This window comes from Fundulus heteroclitus, chromosome 21 (assembly GCF_011125445.2).
Source record: "Fundulus heteroclitus isolate FHET01 chromosome 21, MU-UCD_Fhet_4.1, whole genome shotgun sequence".
Lineage (NCBI taxonomy): Eukaryota > Metazoa > Chordata > Actinopteri > Cyprinodontiformes > Fundulidae > Fundulus > Fundulus heteroclitus.
Window position 1 is genome coordinate 16,001,671 of NC_046381.1, and position 22,603 is coordinate 16,024,273.

General features: G+C 40.8%; 1 protein-coding gene across 3 annotated transcripts in view; it reads left to right on the top strand.

Moving 5' to 3' along the window:
• Positions 1 to 1,526: 1,526 nt before the first annotated feature.
• c21h8orf34 (chromosome 21 C8orf34 homolog) overlaps positions 1,527 to 22,603 on the top strand; it is a 104,931-nt gene continuing 83,854 nt past the window's right edge. For 2 of the 3 annotated variants that reach the window (XM_036125456.1, XM_036125455.1), the window contains exon 1: positions 1,527 to 1,980. In XM_036125456.1, coding sequence (XP_035981349.1) covers positions 1,912 to 1,980 — 69 coding nt within the window. In that variant the 5' untranslated portion in view covers positions 1,527 to 1,911. The remainder of the gene's footprint in view (positions 1,981 to 22,603) is intronic. The other variant, XM_036125454.1, reaches the window with a different exon arrangement.

Sequence of the window (22,603 nt, forward strand, 5' to 3'; positions counted from 1 at the left end):
GATTACTTAACCCCTTTCTTTTCACACCTCTGCTGGGTATTGCTGACTCGCTCAGCTCCATTGCTTCTCCTTGTACATGCACACTCATTTGTGTGCATGTGCAATATAGTTCTTCTGGTCAAATGGTCTGGTTATGGTAAATATACACAAAAGCGCTTTGTTTACTAACAAATAGAGCAAAAACAAAGACATATAATAAGCCAAGAGGATGTGATAATTTAATAATGAGCCGTAGTGAGCCACTGGTGTAAAAAAAGAAATCATAGAATGTGACTAGGCCCCTTTAAACCTACCAACATAATACCTACATAACATACCTACATAACGTACAATTTAAACATATCTACACAATTTAGCTTAGAAATCTATGCTCCACTAAGATCAGGGATGCCAAAGTGGTGTCTTACTGCACTGTGTGGTTCTCCAGCTGCTCTCCAGCAAAAACAGGAAGGTCAGCGGAACGTGTTATTGGATCAAAGGTGCCCTCTCTGATGGGCGTTTACAGCTGCAGGATATGAAGGAAAGCTATCGCTACATAGTGTATTATTTATTGTACTGTATATATGTGTGTGATATTCACACTGCTAAACAAGAACTGCTCAGTTGTTGTTTTTTATTGAGAGAAACAATGACAATAAATTCTATTTAAAGTAAAGGTCATCAGCTATGCAGAGGCTTGTTTTAGGAGGCGTTCTTTTGATTCGGGTGTTTAGAAGAAGGTATGCGTTCAAAAGTTGCCGGACAGAAGTTCTTGAGGATTGAACTTGGGCACACCTGATTTAGACATTAATGTTGCATTCCATTTGCACCCGGAATTCGGAAATCCCGGCTTCTGATCGGAAAAATCAACTGTAACGGTCGCCATAGTTGGCCTTTCCCGTCGGAAAGTCGAAGAAAATTTTGTGGGGCTAATGTAGGATCCAATAAGACGGCTCCTCGCATCAACAACGGTAAGCTGTGATAAAACACGTTTATTTTGCAAAACACAGTTGTACGTGTGCTTCTAAAATCCATGTTACATGTAGAGGCTGCAACTCTGAACCGAACAAAATAAAACCGATGTTTGCATCTTGGAAAGTACAGCTTTAAGGGACGTTTTTAAGAGGTAACACAGGTTTTCTAGCCGTCGCCATATTGGAATCAGCTTTTGGTTTTATTTTGGAATCCTGATTTCTTCAACTGTGTTGACTGGAACACTTTTTACTCAGGTTTACCCCATTCCAAACTATTCTTTTCCTTTTCGGAGGCGAATGCAATGCAACAAATTTGGTGTTCAACAAAAGAAATGCTGGGAAAGTGTGGTAAGATACTGACTCTTCACAACCTCTCCAATTTGCCCCCCAGATCAAAACAATCCAAACCATCCATTTTACCCTAACGAAATCAAAGGATTGTAGCCAAACAATCACGCTTTTCCCTGGTAACGTGGAGCGGTCGTTACGCAGTGTTTTGGGGATGTATCGCCGCGCCGATGCGTTTAGTGGCGCAAACAGAGCAGTGGCGGACAACCAAATGGGAGTGGCGACGGCAACTCCAGCAGCCAGTGAGCGGAAGATTTGTAATCTGTCACAGAGCTGCGGAGCCGCTGGTCTCCTCAGAGGAGCCACCGACAGAGAAAAAGAGAGAGAGAGTGAGAAAGAGAGAGTCAGGGAGGCGACATGCAGGAAGGTCCCGGGCTGACTCTCCTCTCCACTCCACCATGCACGCCCGGTGTCAGCGCCGCCTTTTAAACGCCAACACCGTCTGAACTTACCTTAGCCCACCGGCAGGACAATTTAGTTTGTGTTTGTTTTTTTTTAAACTCAATTTTAGACGCCAACACGGCTCCTGAAGGACGAATGACTCCACCGGCTCCCCTTCTGGTTTCATTCTGCTAAAAGCTCTTGTGCGGGAGGCGACCCCAGTTTCTCCATGGCGTCCCCGCAACAGTCAAGGATTCAGTCTTATCTGGAGAGGAATAAGATCGGACCTCTGTTCGAGGTGAGTGCATCAACTTTGAAGTTTATTGGCCGTAACGTTTCAGGAGGGAGTCGTCGGCGTTGCGCCTGTCGTTGGACGCAGATATCCTGGGAGGTGTGCGATCACTTGATGGGAGCCGATGTGGAAGCGGTGGGGTGGGGTGGGGTGGGGGGGTAGACCCGGCCAGGTGTCCTCCTCCGGCACCCCGCGTCCCTCTGCGCTCCGGGCTGTACAGCTCCGCACTACAGGCAGTCAGTAAACGAACACTGCCGGCTGTGTTTACATCCACACCTCCATCATTAGGACCCCCCCCATGTTACAGTGCCAGGGGCGTCCCCAGAAAGTTTTCAAAGGGGGGTTGGCCTGCTGGTGATCAACGGCGATCTGGGTTTGGCACACCCAAAAACCAAAAGCTCTTTTTTATGTACAGTGCCTTGCAAAAATATCCACACTCTTCCCTGCTTTTTGTTTGTTTGTTTGGTACGTTACCGCCACAAAGTTCAGTGTATTTTGCTGGGATACCATGTTGTAGAGTCAACATGTCAAATTCCAGAAGTGTAGCTTGCATTTAGCTTTTAGCCCTTCTGTCACTACTGTGTTGCGGCACCATTTGCTGCCCTTGCAGAAGAAAGCCTTTTTTGAGTACGTTTCTACCAACTCACCTGGAGGCGGTTCTTCTGTCCAAAATGGCTAAAGATCGGATTTTTTTTTAAACACAAATTGTCAAGTATATTAAAGTGTCGACTTTGACTAGGCCGTCTTAGCACATACATGCTATGACCTAAACCGCTTCAGCACTCCCTGTATGTTTACTGGGAGGAAATATTTTATTTCACAGCTTCTAAATTTCTTGTAAAGCTGGAAAACAACTGACCTGCTTCATTGTCCTTGCTGTAAAAAAACCCCCATCCCAACAGCACGTTTCTGCCGCTGCCATGTTTGATTATTTTGTGTGTTCAGGATTATGTTGGGGCGAATACTTCCGTCAGTGCACTGCTAATGTGCACTGACCACTTACTGCCGTAGTGCCCACTTAAGATCGTTAGTAGTGTTCCAAAAGGAACACTTATGTTGAAACGCTTACCGGAAATGACGGGATGACGTGACGAATGCAACACACGTGAACGCGAATTTTCAGCCCGCCAAAACTATATGCCGGCGTTTGTTCACAAACACACACGTTCTTTAACCAATCGTTAACACTCTCAGCATGTGGAAAATAAATTGCCTCTGACGTCAACGCAGGATCTGCCTACTATTAGCTGAACATGAGGTATGTTCGTGTATTTTGTAAGTGATGCATTAGACGAGAGTACAATGCCTCGTATTACCAACCATTACTTACATTTATATGATTGCGGTGTCGCAGCTCCGGCTGTCTCGGCTGAATTGTCTGCCATTATTTTCAAAATGGGAACATCTTCCCGACGTCCCTAGTCCCTCCCTTTCCGCTTTGTAGTCAAGATGGCGTCCGTTTAGTGCGAGTAGGGTCCATCGTTACACACTTCATTTTGTGACCGTTTTTAGGGGGTCAGCCGGGTACCTTCAGTGCACTGACTTTTTGTGTTATCTACACTATATACTTAAAACTAAGTGTTCGAAGTGTAGAAGTAGGCGGAATGAGACAGAGCCTGGGTCTTGCTTTCAGGCCAAAAAAATGACCACCTATGAAAACATGTTTGCTGTCTGTCCTACATGGCTTGTGGCATAATGCATAAAGATTATTTGATGGGTTACTCTTTCTTGACATCTCTCTGATCTTAAAGGTGACATCTGTCGATGTGCTGGCTGACCTGTCTTGTATTTTCCCTGGTCTTCATGATGTCATTTGTTCTTTAATGTTTTCTAACAAACCTATGAGATCATTCAGATTTATATTCAGGTCAAATCAAACACGTGGACTGCATTTTAACTGATTTGGTGACATTCATGTGACATGTAGCGGTGTCAGTAATGGGGGCTGAATACATACGCATGCTCCGTTTTTTCCCCTCTTTTATTTGTTAAGAAAAAAACGTTTGCAGGGGTGGCCACCACCACCTCCCCACCTCCACTGCACCCCTCCAATGGTTGAAGCCTTATTGCAGCTGTCCGAACCGACAAAGTTGCCCTTGTTAAATCTGGAATACTTTGTTCAAACCGGCTCTTGCACATGAGTGCCGCCTCACCTTTGCCAGCTATGAATGAGATCACTGTTTTCACAAGGAGTTACCTGGGTGACGTCTAAGCAACACAGCAGGCTTAGTCCACCTTTGCCTTCTGGATTATTGGCTGGCCTCACATCAGTGAGTGCGCTTCATTTCAAGAATCACCTGGACATGAAAATAAGGACACAGTGCTGACCTGCACGTTGTATACTCATGTTTTTGCAAGGTGTTGATATTTCACTTCCACGCAGCTGGACACCAAGACGAACATGACGTGCATGTGAAATGACTCTTAAGAGCAGTAGGAAGGCTTTGTTTCAGCACCCTGGACAGAGCCTCTTCCCTAATATGGAGGCCAGCCGCCAGTAAGGACAGTAAATCTTCCAGCGAGTCTGGAGCAGTCGATGAGGCTAAACTGCTCAATGATAGGGCTCTGTGTGTGCTCTGCTTGTTTGTTTTTCCTCGCTCCGTTTTGCTCTTTCACCTGTCTCCCCATGCTGCCTTGCTCTCTTATGTTTGAGCTCCCTTTGAGCGCTGGTAAATTGGGTCTCCTTTGTGTCACAATTCAAGATGATTACGGCAAAGTGCAAAGGTGATGCCTCGCAATAGAGCGGCTGATCAAAAAGTTACACACCGTGTTCTGCAATCGGTTTAACTTCCCAAACGGTCTGTTCAGTCTGACCAATGAAGATATGGATTCTGCCTCATTTGTTAGACTTTAAAAGGTTTATTGTGGTGCCCGGATTTCCAGGGGGGGGAACATACAGCAGAATGAAAGAGGTGAAGCAAAGGGAGGATATTTGAAAAGTCTCCTGGGTCTTTTCGCTCTTCTCATGAGAGAATGATGGAGTCACTGCCCCGCTGTTGTGCTTGAAAAACCTCGGCCGTTTTATTGTTGTCCCCAAGAAAATCCATTATCGCGCATTCAGCTGCGGAGAAACATTTCTTTACTGGAAAAATCCAGGAGAGAACAGTGTTCTGCTTGTAATTTTCTCTCTGATCAGATGTAGGGACTCATTGCAGCAGAGGTAATAATGAAACGGTTCTGCTGGGCGGTTCAGAAAAAAAGGGGGTTTGCTGAAAGTTTGATATATATTGAGAACATTTAGGCCTAAAAATTCATGCAGTAGCTTTGCATTTTTTCACATGAAAAAAGAGAATGTGGCATACCTAGACATTCAAAACTTGTAGAGACATTCATTTCATGTGCCACCTGAAGACAGTTTAAGAACGATACAAATTCGGCCCACTAGTTCTGACGGTAGATGCAGATGGTCACTATTGAAAACATTTCCTAGGGCAATGTTTTCACAGAGAATAAAAAATATGTTAGAGTTTAAAATGTTCAATACAAACTTGCATCAGTGGCCTGCCTCTGCTACCGTCCAACTAAACAAAATGCAGGCAATCATCTCACTTCTACATTCCTGGACTAAGCATGCATATCTGAAGACGGCCAAAGCTGCACTGAACTCAAAAACCCATTTGTGTGTATTGCATGGGCAGTGCCAAAACGGTAGTGCTTTGCGCCAAAAAAAGGGACAACTCTGTGGTGTCTGAAGTATGGCGCAACCCAGGTGTGATGTAGTTTTGCGCAGCCAATAGACACAGGGCGTTTTACAATGATGCCAGAATAGTATGCTGCACAGGGCTAGAGATGGTACTTGTTTTTTATATCATGTGCAAGATATATCTTTCATTGACAAAGAAAGAGCCAGGTAAGGTCAGGGCCTCTTTCCGTGGGGGACTGGGCTTTCCTGAGAAGAAATTTGTGGCCTACAGCAAAGTCACCGCAGGACTCAGCAACAAACTAAGGACATTCCGTGTTCGGTGGGCAAGCCTGATGGAATCACTAGAAAACTTGGTCAAGCAGTATTATCAAAATGTAGGTTGGGGCATCATGACTTTCACAGTACAAAGGAGTAAAAACAATAACACAAACAGTTTTTGCTATAGGATCAGAATTGGAGATAAGTAATGTGCAGTAAGTAGTGCGAGTGAGGGTCTAATGGGAAGTAAAGACTTTGACAGCTCTGGGGATGAAGCTCTCTTTGGGTCTGTTAGTCGAGTTCTGATGGCTTTGTACCGCTTTTCTGAAGGGAGTGTTAGAAACTGGCTGTGGGTAGGGTGGGAGGGGGCAGCAGCAATGGTCCTGACTCTCTTCTGAACTCGTCTGGTGTATGTGAAGTCAAGATCAGAAGGAGGACATCCCCCAATCCCCTGTGGTGTTTTGATCACCCTGGCCAATTTCTTTCTTTCCTGTGCCTCACAGCTCCCGTACCACACTGTGGCATTCAGACACAAGATGCTCTCTGCTGAGGCTCCGTAAAAGTTCACAAGCACTCTGGAGGACAGGCTGGTCCTTTTCAGCATCCTAAAGAAGAAGAGTCACTTTCGAGCCTTCTTCACCAGGGCTGAGATGCTCCGGGCACAGGGCAGAGGAGATGTCAAGGCCCAGCAGCTCAATCTTATCAACAGGCTCCACTGCCTCTCTGTGTATCAGGACCTTCTGAAATCTACAGTGACCTTCTTGGTTTTGCTGGTGTTCAGGACAAGGGGAATTGCCTGAACAACACAGGTCCATGTGGTGGATCTCTCTGTAGTTAGTCTTGTCATTGTTGTGGTGAGACCGGCCATTCGCACAAATTGTTGCCCAAAACAAGACCTCATGTTTTGGGTCTACAATGATTTACAGAGCCTTTTTCCTACAAAAAATCTGATTGCTTAGTTTGTTTCATTAAATATTATATGTTTCTCTTATTTTTGAGCAGGTAAATAAAAACAAACTGTACAATACGGTTGTTATATTTTTAATAAAAAAAGCTTGGACACTACTGTGGCAAACACTATATGTGTATTTGTATATAAATAAAATCACGCTGTCTTTTAGTATTTCTTTCCTCTACCAGACGTCTGCAGAGCCCCATCCTGTCCTCCTCTCATACCCAGTACACAGCTGCAGTATTAACCAGTGAGAGTACCAGTGTTGCAGGGTTTATTTACTCACTCAGACGAGACACCGCTTATGATTTGCCCAGGAATTGATTTTTTTTTTTTTTTGCCTCACTCGCTAATGAAATGGTTGCTTTGCAAAGATAGCAAGCTGAGTCAACACTGACTGAATTTCTTCCAAGAGTCAAGCAGGCTTTTATAATAACCCGAGTAATTGCACTCCAAGTCATTGCAACACGTTTATGTAAATTGATATTCAGTTTGAACACAGTTTCAATGCGGCGTGACGGTTAATTTTCTTTTCTTTTTTTTCTTTTTTTTTTTGGTACGTGTATCCAGAATTGCTAAGTGTGTGTGTTCTTTTTCTATTTGAAAACTGTTATAAATGGGCAGCAAATACAAAAAAGGGAACAAATGTGTTGCCTTTTTTATGCCTCTTTACCGACGTGAGGAATCGCTTACTTGTTTCAAAACTGGACAGTTGTTGTTGTCCGTTAAAGAGGTTCTCTGTCTAATATTTACATTTAAACATTTAAAACTGTGAAGCGGGATGGGAGAAGGCGGAAAATGAAGCCATCCTCATATTTGCTCCCTGATGTTATCTGCCAGTCAAATCAGAGGCAATGCAAAGGTTCTGTCACTGAACAGTGGGGGTTTGATGAATTAAATACAGTGTTGCTCTAATTAAATATCTGATTATATACTCTACCTTTGTTATATTAGTAAGAAAGTGGTTTTAATGATTGCGGTCTGTATACCAGAACTTGGAGAATTAGTATTGACTACACTTTTAAATAATAACTCTAAGGAATCCAATGCAGCAAGCTGATTCTGTTGCATTCGTTGGTGTTGCTACCTATACAAAACCTAAATGACTTTTCCTTTGCGTATTGATTTTTTTTTTTTTTTTTGGAGTAAACAGTGTAACCATTGACGTGGAAAGGCTCTTTTTGAGCATCTTCTCTAGCCGTGGTCTCTTATTATGCTTTCATCAGAGTCTCTGTAGTCCAGATCTTCAGGGTTATATAGCGGTCAGAGAGGAAACACACATATGCGTGCCTCTGTCGGGCATAACCTGTTGACCGCCCATCTAATATTGAGTTTGCCTTCTTCTTGCTACTATTATGAGTCCAACAAATATGGGTAAGGACAAACAACATCTAGCAGTGTCCTAGGGTCTCTGCTACTACTGCTGTCGTTCAGCGCCTTGCAAAGTAGTGAAAACCCTTGAGTGTTGTTGCATTTTTTGCGTTAAAACACACAAACTTCAGCATGTGTTCTTGTGGTTTAATGTTATAGACCAATGGAAAATTGAAGAAGAAAATCATCTATGGTTTTCAAACTTTCTCAGAAACGGAAATCTGAAAAATGTAGCATGCATATGTCATCAGCTCTATTATCTCTGCTACCTTTAAATACAATCCAGTGCAGCCACTTTAGAAATCACGTAATAGTGAAAGTTCAGCGGTGTGTAATTTAATCTCAGGATAAGTAGCTACAGCTGCTCTGTAAAGGCCTCAGAGTTGTTGTTTTTTATAGGGAACATTAGTTAACCAGCAGCATCACCTCTGTAGCTCTGTCTGTACGTTTTTAGTGTCACTGTCCTGCTGGAAGATGGACCTCTTCCCCAGTCTTCAGGTGTTTTTGCAGCCTTCATGTTGTCTTCCACGATCGTCTTTTGTGTTCGATTCCATCACTCTTCTCATCAACTTTAAAAGTTTATCCACAGCATGATGCGGCCACCACCATGCGTCACTGTGGGTATAGTTATTTCAGGGTTGTTACGTTTTGCATGTAGGCCAAGAAAGTGAACTCTTGGTCTCATTTGATTAGAACTCCTTCTTCCAAGTGGTTTGTGGCAAACTGTAAACATGACTTGCAAAGGCTTTCTTTCTACAGTGACTTGATTATTCACCATTTGTGTTGGACTCTCACATAAAATCCTTATCAGATGTAGTGGTTATAACTTTACAAAATGTGAACGAGTTTCATGGTTATGAAAGCTTTTGCAAGGCACCGTAGACGGCCGAGAAAAGCTTCTCTTGCAGAAGTTACACTGAGAGATGTTGTTTTAGCTTGCGTAACCTTAATGGACGTTTAACACTTGAGTTGGTCAGTTGTTCACAGCAAAACATTTGCAAATAAGATGCTGTGAGTACTTTAGCAGCTTATATGTTGCTTTAGTTTCATCCTGATAATGTAGAGGCAGTCCCAGTGTCATAATTTATTGATGACGAATCATTTTCCTTTTCCTTTGTCCTGTTTTATGACTCCCTGGGTGTGTTTTCTACCATGGCTGTTAGATTTCTGTATAGGGGAGATGTTGTAATTCCTGTTCACTATGATGTTTTGTTTAAATGAAAAATAAGTTTGTCATGAAAACCAAAAAAATCTTGCCTCACTTGGTTTATTGTACAGTTGTGCATGTAAGTTATTGTCACGACTTTGAAAGTAAAAACATGTCATGTCATGATTTGTTTGAACCAAAATTAAGAAGCAGCTAAAAACCTGGTATAAATTTGATGTTTCCTCGTTAATAGAGAGGAAACAATGACTTAGCAGCTCTGTGCTGCTGATCAAATGCACTTCATTGACTAATTATCAGAAAACTGTAGAGGCTCCATGATAGTGAAAATCTGTGCAGCTAATCTGGAACATTAAAGTGTGTAGGCACTACCAAGGAGAATAGCTGCTGCTGCTTATCATTCTGGGTATAGAATTATAAGGCTCGGGGTCCATCATTCTGCAATTTTGTGGTTTTAAGTGGAAAACACTTGAGACAGCGAGCAGCCTTTCTAAGAGTGAATGCTGCAGGTTGTTTACTCTGACATCAGAGCGTGCGCTGCTTCGACAAACGGCAAAACTACTGACTCTGCATTTCAGACTACAGGGACAATTAGCGTTTTAAATAACACACTTTAAAAGGGGAACTGAAAATAGGTAAAGTTTTCTTAAAATGAATGTATTTGTTCTTGATTGGAACAGTAAATAATATTATCTGCCAATGGAATGAGTATTTTGACCCCTAAAATAAAGATAACTAGATGTACTGCACAGCCTACTGACCCAGACTCAGACCATTTAAGGCTCAGGAAACTTTTACAGTTTTTTTTGTGTAAATCAGCTGATTAGGGTGTGACACCATGAGTTTCCAATATTTAACCTCTTCTCTATATTCAAATTTTCTGAGCCACTGAATTTTGGCTTTTCATTATGAGTCATAATCAAAAAAGTACAAAACGTAAAGGCTTGAAATATTTCACTCTTTCTAATAAATCTATACAATATATAGAAAACACTGTTTGAAATGAGTGTCAAAAACTATTGGACATTTTAAGGATTTTCTTTACATGTTTCAAATAAACAACCCTTGTCGGCACAAAATACTTGATATGTGTAAAGCACGGTGGTGGAAGGCTAATGGTCTGAGCTTGTTTTTCCTTCTAATGGAGCCATGTAGATCTTCAGCAACACTTTAAATGTGTGTCATTTAGTGTTTATGTGAAATCAGGTAATGTCACTGATACTGTAAGTCTACAACAAAGTGTATTACATGGAGGAACATAGAAGAAATATGGTTGGAGCTTTTTAAACAAGTCTTGAAAAACTTTAGCAAATGAAGGCAACACTGCAAAGACAGGCTGCAACAAAACTTGTTCCAAATGCAATAGTAAAAAGGTCATCCAGAAAGCAATTATGTTAAGTTATTTCCACTCAAGTTGCCTCAAGGATTAGGAAATTATTGAATTCCAAGATTTATATACTACCTTAAGGGTTAAATCAGGCTGTAGTTGTTTTTTTTGTTGTTGTTTTTTTACCATAACCAATAACCAATATTTTTCATTAAAAAACAAAGAGCCTTTCATTGGTATGAGTTTCAACAGTTGACTAAATGGAAGAATGAAGCTTAATGCAGAAATGCTCAAATTCTAAAATAAAACCTCTCTCTAAAAAAAGAAATTTTATAGTAAACTTCTGTGATGCAATGTGTCTTGAAACTAGTTGTCTCTGCAAGCATCTGGGAACATCAGATAAAGACTTAAAACTCAGACAACACCATATGCATATTAATGGCCTTTTGTTCAGTCTTTGTGAGGGTCTCAAGAGTGATATGACAGAAGTGTGGTCATGCACGGGTTAACACAGCTCCCCCCCTTCAGGCACAGTTAGAGTAATTACTACCAGACAGGCGTGCAGTTGAAAACAGCCCAAGGCCAGGTTAATCCTGAGGGGCTGCTGGAGAGGGTGGGGGGCGGGTGGGGGGGAGCGACGTCTTACCTCGTCGGATCAGGCAGTCAAACGATGAGTGAAGGCAGTTCTGTGGATGATTCGGAGCATGGAGCCTACTGAAAAAAAAGGAATGAGACTGTGTTTTTTGTTTGTGAGTGTATGACTAAAGCAGGGAGAAAGCTAAGGAGAGTGCAGCGGCTTTGGTGCATGCTAATCAAGTTATCATGTCCAATTACAGCCCAAGGATCCTGATGGCTGGCTGCTGAGAGTAACTGATAGTCAAACTGCTGGAGTAGGAGAGAAGATCATGTTATACACAAAGCCTTCTTGGTTACCCTGCAGTTGTTTAGCCTGTGACTAATACTGTTGTATATGTCCAAAGAAGGACATACATATATATATATATATATATATATATATATATATATATATATATATATATATATATATATATATATATATATATATATATATATATATATATATATATATATATATATACGTACTTCGAGTATATACAAAGACATAGCATGTGAATATGTAGTTGGGGGGTTGCATAAATTGTGCATTTAAAGGATGAACCCACAAGTAAATCCTCAGCAAACAGAAAATGTAACCAAGTGCTTATCCTTTGTGTCCTGGGGGTTGCTCTGTAGAAAAAACAGTCCTATAAAGCATTAGGGTAATGGTTACAAGACACGAATATAGACTGGCTGTTATACGCTTTCTATATTTCACCTGGAGCTATACTGTAAGCCTTTGGCATGCAGAATCAGAAACACAAGTTTGTTGGCATTCTCGTTAAAAATGTCTGAAAAGCCTTTAAATATTTTAATATTTATTTACCGTTGCATAATCTCATGCAGAAAAAATAAGAAAAGTAAAAACTTTTTTTAGTACATTTATTCTGTGCCGGAAACTACACAATGTTTGGAAATAATTGCTTTTAACATCACTGGTACCACACTCAACGGCACGCTTGCTTTTAATAGTTTGTACTCTGCCATTTTGTATAAAGAAAAATTAATTAGTTGGGGTCTCCATAGACTAAATTTAACTTTATTTATATAGTACGTTAAAAACAACTGATATGCATTTTTAACTGCCCCCACCCCAAAGTCATCTTCAGCTCTGGACATCACGTCATGACAGATGCATTCCTGGAACATTTCACAAAGCTGGAGTGAACTGGGAGTTATCTTAGATCATTCGTCACTTGTTCCTTTGTCCAGTTTTAAAAGCGTTTCAAGTTTTTTAGAGGCCAACAGGTTTTAATGATAATGTCTTAGTAATTTAAGGAGCTCAAAGTTTCCAAGGTCTTTGCAAGAGAAGCAGTCCCACAGCATTCCAGATCCTCCATTGCATAATTGTGGATATCCACATACATTTTCCACATGTTAAAGCTATAGTTGGTAATCCTGTTCGGAACATGTTTTTGTTACATTGGGTCCTTCCATCCTGACAGAAGTCAATACATTATGTATTCAGAAAAAAGATGTTAAATTTTTTTTTATCTCTTAAAGAACTGCAGGCCTGTAAAAACTCTGACCAATCCCTGTCATCCGGACCAAATGGCAGGGATTGGTCAGAGTTTTGTTCCTGCTCTCACCCCCCTCTGTCCCCCAAGTTCCAGGGGAATAGCCTTATCTATTGTTTGTCCCACATGGCAATCATTCTGATGCGCTCACATAATGCCAAAATACATGCACATTCCTTGTTAGTCTCCGCTTTCTGGCAGCGCATGCGCACTTCTAGTGTTTATGTATCCGGTTAGCTTAGCGGCTAGGTTAGCGGTTAACTTCGGTGTTAGCTGTTCATTATAGCTCCGCTGCTCTCACTGTATACTTTGAACATGGCTGAGAGTTGCAAGAAGCAAACCGCGTACATGTTTATGAAAAGAAGAGGAAGGCCTAAAACGAAAGAAATAAGACCAGAGTAGATTTGAGAGATTTTTTTTTTCAAGCAATCCCCTTGGGGAGCGGAAAAGCAGGTAAGACGGTCTTGCGGTCTTGTTATTCAAAAGGGGACTTGGGGAAACTTCCGGAAACATCGCTGACTCTACGTTTATGGAAGGAATACTCACCTGGATTGTTGTTTTTCCGAAAAATTTCAATCGTAGTCTCCAAAAATCTTATTGGGATGGCTCTTAATTGTTATTCCTGCCGTGTGTGGTGGGTTAGAGCGATCTTGTCAGTTCGGTACATGTTGGATTGTCTTGGCCCGAAATCAGAGCATGCATGGTGCTCCGCAAACCCAATCAAGCACTGCGCCTGTTGAATGTAACGTGTAGCCAATCAGAGAGTGAGTTGAGAAAACCCCTAAGGAAAAACTCCCATGACAACTCACGTCCCTGTCATAGTTTAGCACGTTTGTAATGTTTATTCTCCGTTAAAAATAGTCCATAAACTTATGGACGAGCAAGAACTCATGTTCTTCCTCGTCGGCCATGTTTATCTATTCTGAACTCGCGTTTGATTTCGAGAGGTTTTGCAAGATTTCCCGCCTGATGATCTTGTGAGGGAAATCCGTAGGTGTGTGGTGTGTTGTGCTGATTGTTTGAATGGGTACAGCACACTGTAGGAGGAAACCTGTTTATATATATTTATTTTATTATTGTCATGTGTAAGGTGTCTTGGGTATTAAAAATCAATGGACAGTTTTAAAATCTTGCGATGTGAACCAGAAAAATACTGTGGCAAAAAGGTAACTAAAAAAGAAAGTTAGTCATAAGTGTTTCATATCAATCCAAAGGAGCCTCTAACATCTAATTAGCAAATATTTAAATAAAACTGGACATAAGTAAAGGAGACAGAAAAGTAGAAAAGTGACTGGTTATGCGTAGAATAAAGCAGGTAATGTGCAAAGCAAGACTTTTCAGTTCAATGTCATAAAAGTGCCGTCAGGGGGCTTTGAAGGCATCACGCCTCAATCATCAGAATCTGCAACAAGCAAAAGCCTGCAATGCTTAGGGAGATGAAAAGCACACACACAGCATCTATTCTCTGGCTTCTGCACTTTGACAGATTTTTCTTCTTCTTTTTTTCTCTCCCCTGGCAAGACTTGCCAGATATATTTTACATCTCAGTATATGGAGCCACAGACAGCACTAGCTTCTCCACCAATCATGTTTTGCTGTCACCAGGATGACAGAGCTCTGGACGTGCGATTGGTTGCCTGAAAAGTGGCGGCAGCAGTGCTTTTTGAAAAGCTCAGCATTTATTATTTTTGTTTTTGTTTTCTGCTGGAAGCAGGCACACGAAAAAGCAGAGCGGTCAGAAAAATTATGCTGTGTGCAGCAATGCATTCTTTTTAATAGGTTGTCATGAAAAAAATGAGGGTTTTCAGGGGGAAAAAAACGGCTACATGAGCACTTTATTATGTGTCAACAGAAAGACGGACAAGCAGGCTTAATGAGTTAAACAGAAGACCTCTACGATAGGAGAGTTCAGTTCAAAGCGCTGTGTTTTAATCACAAAAAACTCTCAGAAATAATCTTTTTGATGCGCCTCTGCTGGGATGTATTCAAGATTAAGAGGCAAGAACATTGCTTTGCCTACAAAGTATGGCATTTTTGCCTTCCCCTTTTTTTTTAGCAGTGTCACATGTAAATATAAATAATACTGGAAATAGCTCCATTGTCACAGTTATATCTAAAGCGAGGCCCTTTGACGTTGTCCTAAATACAATTATATTCTTGAAAAGCAGTAAAATAAACTTATTTTATCCTAACACCCTTCAGTGCTTACTATTAGATTAAGAAACAGCTGATGTACAAATATACCCTACCACACACACTGTCATGTTTCTGGAAAGCTTCCTCACCCGCAAGCAGAATCAGACTCAGGACTCGAAAGGTGCTAGAGAAAATATTTATTTACAAGAAGGAAGTGATTCACAGTGCAACTATGGGGACTTCAAATACATGGCTTCAGCATTGTCTAGAGGAAGAGAGAGGTGTGAATCTTTTTTTTTTCTCACTGGATTGAATTGAATGGCTTACTCTACTGCCTTCAACAGATGATACTGGGGTTTGAGATCCAGTTGGAGTTTAAACATGAAGAGTTGGAGGGGGAGGGAGGTCACTGTTTATGTTTTGTGTTGACTGTCTCTGAAATGTAAAAAACAGTTATTTTGTCTTAATTTTGGTCACCTATATCTCATACAATAAAAATATTGGATGCTATTTATGTCAAAGCACATTGTTATCTTATTAATTTAATGCGATGGATTTAAAAGAAAGCAAATATTTAAAATGTCTAGGAAAAAGAACACATTTTAAGCGATCTGACATATTACATGTGTCATAAACTGATTAAAAACTCTTGGCCCCAACACAGATCCTTGTGGGATACACACACAAACTGTTGCTTGTTAATTCAATAATTTCTAACCGAATTGAAAGCTACCCTGCTTATCACATATCTTTCCAGGTTATTTACCTATTTCTTAACAGATTATATCAAATTCTGTTTCAAAGATCAAAAGATATATCCAACTGTGAAATCTTAATTTCCACAGAATATGTAAACTTCCTGGTCTCACAGTAATATTTAGTTGTACTGCCTTTAGCTTTGATTACAGCATGCATTTGCTGTAATCAAAGCATGTATTTCCTGTGGCATTGTTTTGATAAGCTTCTGCGATGTCACCAGATTTATTTCCACTCAGTGTTACATACATTTTTCACCACGATCTTGCATTGATGATGGTAGAGTCTGCCCGCTGCACAAAGCCTTCTCTGGCACATCCTAAAGATTCTCAGTGGAGTTAAGGTCTGGACTCTGTGGTGGCCTGTCCATGTGTGAAAATGATGTCTCATCCTAGCATTGTCATCTAGGAATGTGCACAGGCTGTGCCATTAGGGAAGAAAAACATCCATTGATGGAATAACCTGGTCATTCATTATATTCAGGTAGTCAGCTGACTTTCTTTGAGCACATACTGCAGCTGAACCTAGACCTGACCAACTGCAGTAACGTCAGATCATAGCACTGCCCCCACGGGTACAGTAAGCACTAGACATGATGGCTGCAACACTTCACCTTTTTTTTGGTGTATTTTCAGTGTATTTTCCTTCAATAAGATATTTCTGTTGCTATTTTTTTTATACCAGCCCTCTCAAAATCCATACCGATTGTCGGAAAGCAGTTTGAATTATTACTGCACTTGTCCAGTCTGAAAGTGAACAATTTTTTCCTACTATTTTACAAGGGGAACAAAGCATTTTCTAATTAATAAATTTACTATCCCTTATTTGGCCAAACTTCTTGAGCTATTTTCTAGTTTATATAAGCCTTTATTTCACTAGGCAAAACATTAAGAACAATTTCTTATTTACATTGTTAGCCTGGAAGTGCTAAAATGCTTAAAGAGGAACACAGGGAGAGAGATCAGCAAGCGTTTATAAGCTTTTATATACAATCAGCAATGTGTTCATTCAGTAAAAACATCACATGATTCTTTAAAAAGGTTGTTTTCTAGAACATAGAAGTAGAAAAAGGTAAAATAGCAACTGAAAGTCAATGATATCAGGGCAGGCAGGGGCATATCTTCTGCTGAGTATTACTTGGCACTGCCAGTCCTGTCCAGGTGACATCATCCCTACAAAGCTCTTCCTTTCTGCATGTCGTGTTCTGCTCCTCACTGTTCGCCTGTGTGCTCGTGGTTTGGACGTTGTCTGGTGGCACCTTTCTCCATCCCTTTCTATTCATTGTTTCATTTGTCGGCTTCTTCTGCTGGTCTCATTTTTCAATTTTCAGGTCACATGGTCCATTACACAGAAATACAGACGTCACTGGAACCTGTGGGATGGCTTTGTATTCCCAAATTTTATTAAGATGGAGAACGAGAAAAGCGCCAGACGGTGGCCTGTCATGCAGGTGACAAGTTGCCCTCCAGAGATGAGCTCTTGCTGGATTAATGTTTATTTTTTTATTTTTTTACATTTTTACTCAAGGACAAATTGTGGAGAAATGATGTCAGACAAAAAGTTACATTCTTGTTTTAGGTTACAAATGTGCCCCAGATGGCAGCCTACAAACATGAAACATTGTCAATGCTTCGTAAAAATTCTACAGGATTCCTGTCTATCCTCAGAAAGTTCTGGTGAAGTAAACCTTTATTTAAGCAGGTTAAAGACTCACTGAGATCAAGACCTCTTTCACAAGGGTGACCTGGCAGCAATACACGTCATAGTGGACAAAATTCATAGAACAACAACAAAACATACATTGAGAACATAAAGTGTGGGCAAATTGACAATTAAATTGCTGCAGCTATAATTTCAGTAGCAACATAAAAAAGTAAAACTGTAATAAGTTAAATATTGAATTAACTTTAATAATGCCAAGCATATTTCTTGCCTATTTCTGGGACCTCTTTCGGGTCAACAAAGTTTGAAATTTCCACAAAAACCTGCTGTCTGAATCCTGAACTTGTCACATGATCTATGATGGAGGATTTAAGTCCTAAAGGCCACAAGTGGAAGTTTCACTCAAAAGTCCAATTTGGCTGCCCCAACCATCTAAAAGACAGACATTTAAAGGAGTTCAAGCTATTTTGCTGGAATGGTCACAGTGTAAAAAAAATAGAAAAATCTGAAAAAAGTACTCATCAGTTTTACAAAAAAATAGCAGTTTAAACTATTTGTATCAATTGAGATATTTCAGGATATAGCAAGTATCATTTATACAGTGAAAAAGTTGAAGTGTTTTTTTTTTCTTGTAGGGTAAATAAAAACATAAAAATACAACAGTTGTAACCTCATTTACACTTAAATGTACAAAAAAACCTAATTTTAATAGGAACTCAGCATTTGTGTTGATTAAAAATGGTCAATGTTTAACATACTGTTTAACTATATTAATATTTCAACAGATATTTTGTCCAAAACATCTAACAACTGTAAGCGTTTAAAATAGAGCATATCCTATAATTTCTTGAACCAGGCTTTAAAGAATGAAATGGAGGAATAAAAGTATTACAAAACACTGAGACTCTGTTACTCTGATCCTCAATTTCAGATTCTATTATTATTATTATTATTATTATTATTATTATTATTATTATTATTATTATTATTATTATTATTATTATTATTATTATCTTGCTGTAGGAAAATTCTTGTTATGTCCTTCAGTTCGCTTCCTTTTTCATGGCCTTCAGAACTTTCTGCTTGTCCCCTCCTCCTTTTCGACTGGCTTGCACTTTCCTTGGCTGTGTCTTTGTTTAAGTCGCAGGGCAGTATCAGTGAGAGTATCATGACTGTCGCTGTTCCCGGAGGGAGTCCTTGAGAGCTTCCAAGGACGCAGTTTGTTTCTTGGCCAGCTGACAGATTGTCAATTACTGGGACCAAACGAAACTTCCAAAGGCGTGTGGATATCTGCTCCGGCATCAGATCTGCACCAGATATGGACTGCATGTCTGGCATGCTAACGTCACCTGTTGGCCTTCTGAAAGGCCCCTGGTGTAAAGTCAGAGTCTGAGACAATCCTCTTTTTCTGCTGAAACACACGATTGGGACATTGTTCTGCTCAAGAGATCATATTACATAGCATATAGGATTAACTCTGGCTTTATGTGGAAATCTTATCCTAATGTGTCTATAATAAACAAGAGGCATGTTATATGAAACACATAATTACTTTAGAAAGCAATAGCATGAGATTAGGTTGCCTGTCTGTGCTGTAAATGTGTGCAGAAAGAGGGAGACCAGATGGAAGTGGACCAATCACGCGACCAAAAGGTTGTTTCTATGTGACAAAAAGGAACATGAGACGGGCGCTGTGATGCAGTTGTGCTCTATATTATTACACAGCGTAAATGAGTATTTTAGTTTGTTTTTGACACAATTTCTAATCCTGGAAAGAGGACTCAGTGAGGTATGTGTTGCACGGTGTAATAGATCCTGCTCATCTGAATAAATGAATGGGGAGGAAGTTATGTTTTGTCAAAATCTGTGCTGGGTGATAGGTGTAGTTTTATGAAAAATGTTTTCAGTACTATACATGATACGTCCTAACATTTTATATATTGTTTAAAACATGTTACTCCGCATTAGGGATGCAAGATACAAACATTTGGGCCAATGTTGATTTCCGATATTAATATTGCTATCATGTCCGAGAACCGATACTTACCGATGTGCGTGTTCTTTTTATATATATATATATATATATATATATATATATATATATATATATATATATATATTAGGGCTGGGCAAGTTAACGCGTTAATTTCGCGTTAATTCATTAGACTAATAACGGCGATATTAATTTTATCGCGCATTAACGCATGTTGCTCACATGCTTTCAGTCAGTGTCAGTCAGCAGGCGCGCTGACTGCAGCACTCTCCCGCTCCCCCTCCCCTCTCGTACATGGCTCAGCGGCGCCAGCCAATCAGCACGCAGGCTCAGCCTGGCCCGCCCACTCAGTTCTCACACAAACTTAACACACAAACAGCTGAGAGAGACCACAGCAGCGAAAAAACATGAACAGGGGAAGTAGCACCATTTGGCTTTATTTTAATACCGTAAATGAAATCAAGCTGTATGTTTTGTAAAAAGCCGGTTCATTTCAGTGGAAACACAACAAATTTATCTAAGCACGTGAAAAAACATGAAAACGTCGAGCCCCAGAAACGGAGAGAGGAGACGAAACTTCTCTCATTGCCCCGACAGACCCACAGAGGTCTCTGACTGAGGCGTTTCAGTCCTCCAGGGAACATCCAGGTAGATCAGTGGATGGATGGATGGATGGATGTTACTGGAGCCCACACATAACATGTAATTAAGACCTTGAAAGAACCCAGTACATATATTAAAAAGTGTTATTTAAGATAAGATAACATTAGCTAATCCTTTTTTTATCCCACGACGGGGAAATTTATAGGATTAAAGCAACAGGCAGGTGCACACAACACAGATGCTACGTTTGTGTTTTTACATCTATGTTCTAGTCTCTTCTCTAATGAAACAAAATGGGTCTCACCCGGGCATGCTTCGGTGTAGCCGTGCTGCGGTGGTGCAGTGGTTAGCGTGCACAACCCATGTACGGAGGCCTTAGTCCTCAACGCCGCCGACCTAGGTTCGACACCGACCTGTGGTCCTTTGCCGCATGTCTCTCCCGCTCTCTAAAAACTCCCTTTCCTGTCAGCCCACTGTACGAAAAACAAGCCACTAGTGCCATTAAAAAAATAAATAAAAAATCAGTCTCACCTTTGACTGGTTAAATCTACACATAAACATAAGGCCTCCCTCCATGCCACCTTCATATCCATTCAACAACTTTGGCAACATTAACTTTTCCAAAACACAACCAGTCAAAACTTACAGCATCATCTTAACTTGTAGGACAAGAGACAACCTCACTGAATCAAACATCAAAGATAAATCGGATCCTTTAAGTCAGCCAGCAGCTTGAAAAGACATCCAGTAAACCTTTGCATGAGGTTGTTTCACCAGCAGGCTACAAATGCGGTCATTTCTAAACATCCTCAGGATCTGCCCGTTTGTCTCTGTAGCTCACCTTGCATCAGGCATTTCTGTTTATACGTATGTGTGCACTGCTTGAACAATATAAAATGCACTACTCGGGAATCATTCCTAAAATAGAGGTGCAGAAATGTAATATTTGGAAAAATCTACATGCAGTTCCAGTTGGCTCTCTGATTTATCAATGAACAGCATTTCTTAACACATCTCTTTGAAAAGCGATTAAATTCTTAGAACCTGCTTCCTTAAACTTTGACTTTACATACCGTGTCCATTGCACTCTCTAGCGAACTTGCACATTACTTTACCTTCTGCAGGCATGCGAGTGTGTGTCCTCTATTCATACTGCTGGACCTGCAGCTTGCAGGGAATCATGCCAGCACAGTCCCTCTTTGTCGATTCACATGCTGTTTGCTGTCACAGCTGCTGGGCTTGGTCGGGAATGTCCCCCTGAACAATTACCTGATTAGCTTTCTGAGCACACAAAAGCACAGCCAAGGCAAGCTATAATACAGCCTGTAACCCCTTTGTCCCTTTTCGCTCCCCTCCAAAACAGACGCATACATATGTGGAAACATGTCTGCAAGGGCAAATCCATCTCAGCATCCTGAGTGTAGAGCTACCCGATTTGGTTCGCTATGGAGTGTGTGCTTGGACACGCTCATGGCAGCCATATATGACTACCAATTCATTGCAGCTCACTAATGGCTTCTTTGCTCCGCTGCTCCGGCCGACTCCAACTGGTCAAACAGAGTTCATCCTGATAAAATATCCTACCAACATGCAACTGCTCATTCAAAGCTCAACGTAAATGCCATTTAACCTCGTCTATCTGTTGAGTTTTACTTATACCATTGCTGTAAAAGAGTTTTACTCTTTTTCAAGTATTAAAAAATTGATGGACAGTTTTCCAATCATTGGATGCATTGCGTACTTGAGCACTGCTGTATCTGCTGTCACAACAGCCCTCTTCAGTGTGGATTGTATTGTTGAGGGAAGAACACTCAAAGTCAGCTGTTGTCGCTGTGGTGTTTGGAAATGAGGTCAGTGGAACCGCAGTTATAAGACAAATAATGTATGTTTTCCAATTTAAGGCCCAGTGTGTAAGATTTACACACTAGTGCACTATCTAGTGGTGCGCTGAATGAATTGCAAACAACCTCGCTGTTAATTGGGTAATAACGCACTTAACAGCAGCCGTGGAATGTCATGAATGTGACAGTAGCTTGGTACCGAACTCCATGTGTTTGGTACCAAGCTACTGCTAATAGCTAAGTGGACGTGGTGGCGGAGTATAAATACCTCAGTGTTTATCTCGGCAACTGAACCGGAGACACAACTGTGATGCTGTCTACAAGAAGGGAGAGAGTAGACTATATTTCCTGAAGAAGCTTAGGTCCTTCAGGGTTTGTAGCAAGATGCTGCAGATCTTGTAGAAATCTGTTGTGGAGAGTGTGATCTCCTCTGCCATCATCTGTTGGGGTAGCAGCATCTTCTAGAACTTCTGGAGATGATTTTGCAAAGAAGGATTCTTCATAAAATGAAGAACATTATGGACAACCCAGAGCATCCTCTTAATCAGACTGTTATACAACAACAGTGTGTCTTTTGTCAGAGACTTCTGCAGACCGTTACAGGAGACCCTTCCTGCCTGCAGCCATCGGCATCTAGAACAACTCATTGAAAAAAAAAAACATGAGTTACATCAACATTTATTTTCCCTTTGGGTTTAATAAAGCATTTTTGATTTAATTTGGCCCTGCGACAGACTGGCGACCTGTCCAGGGTGTACCCCGCATCTCGCCCATTGACAGCTGGAGA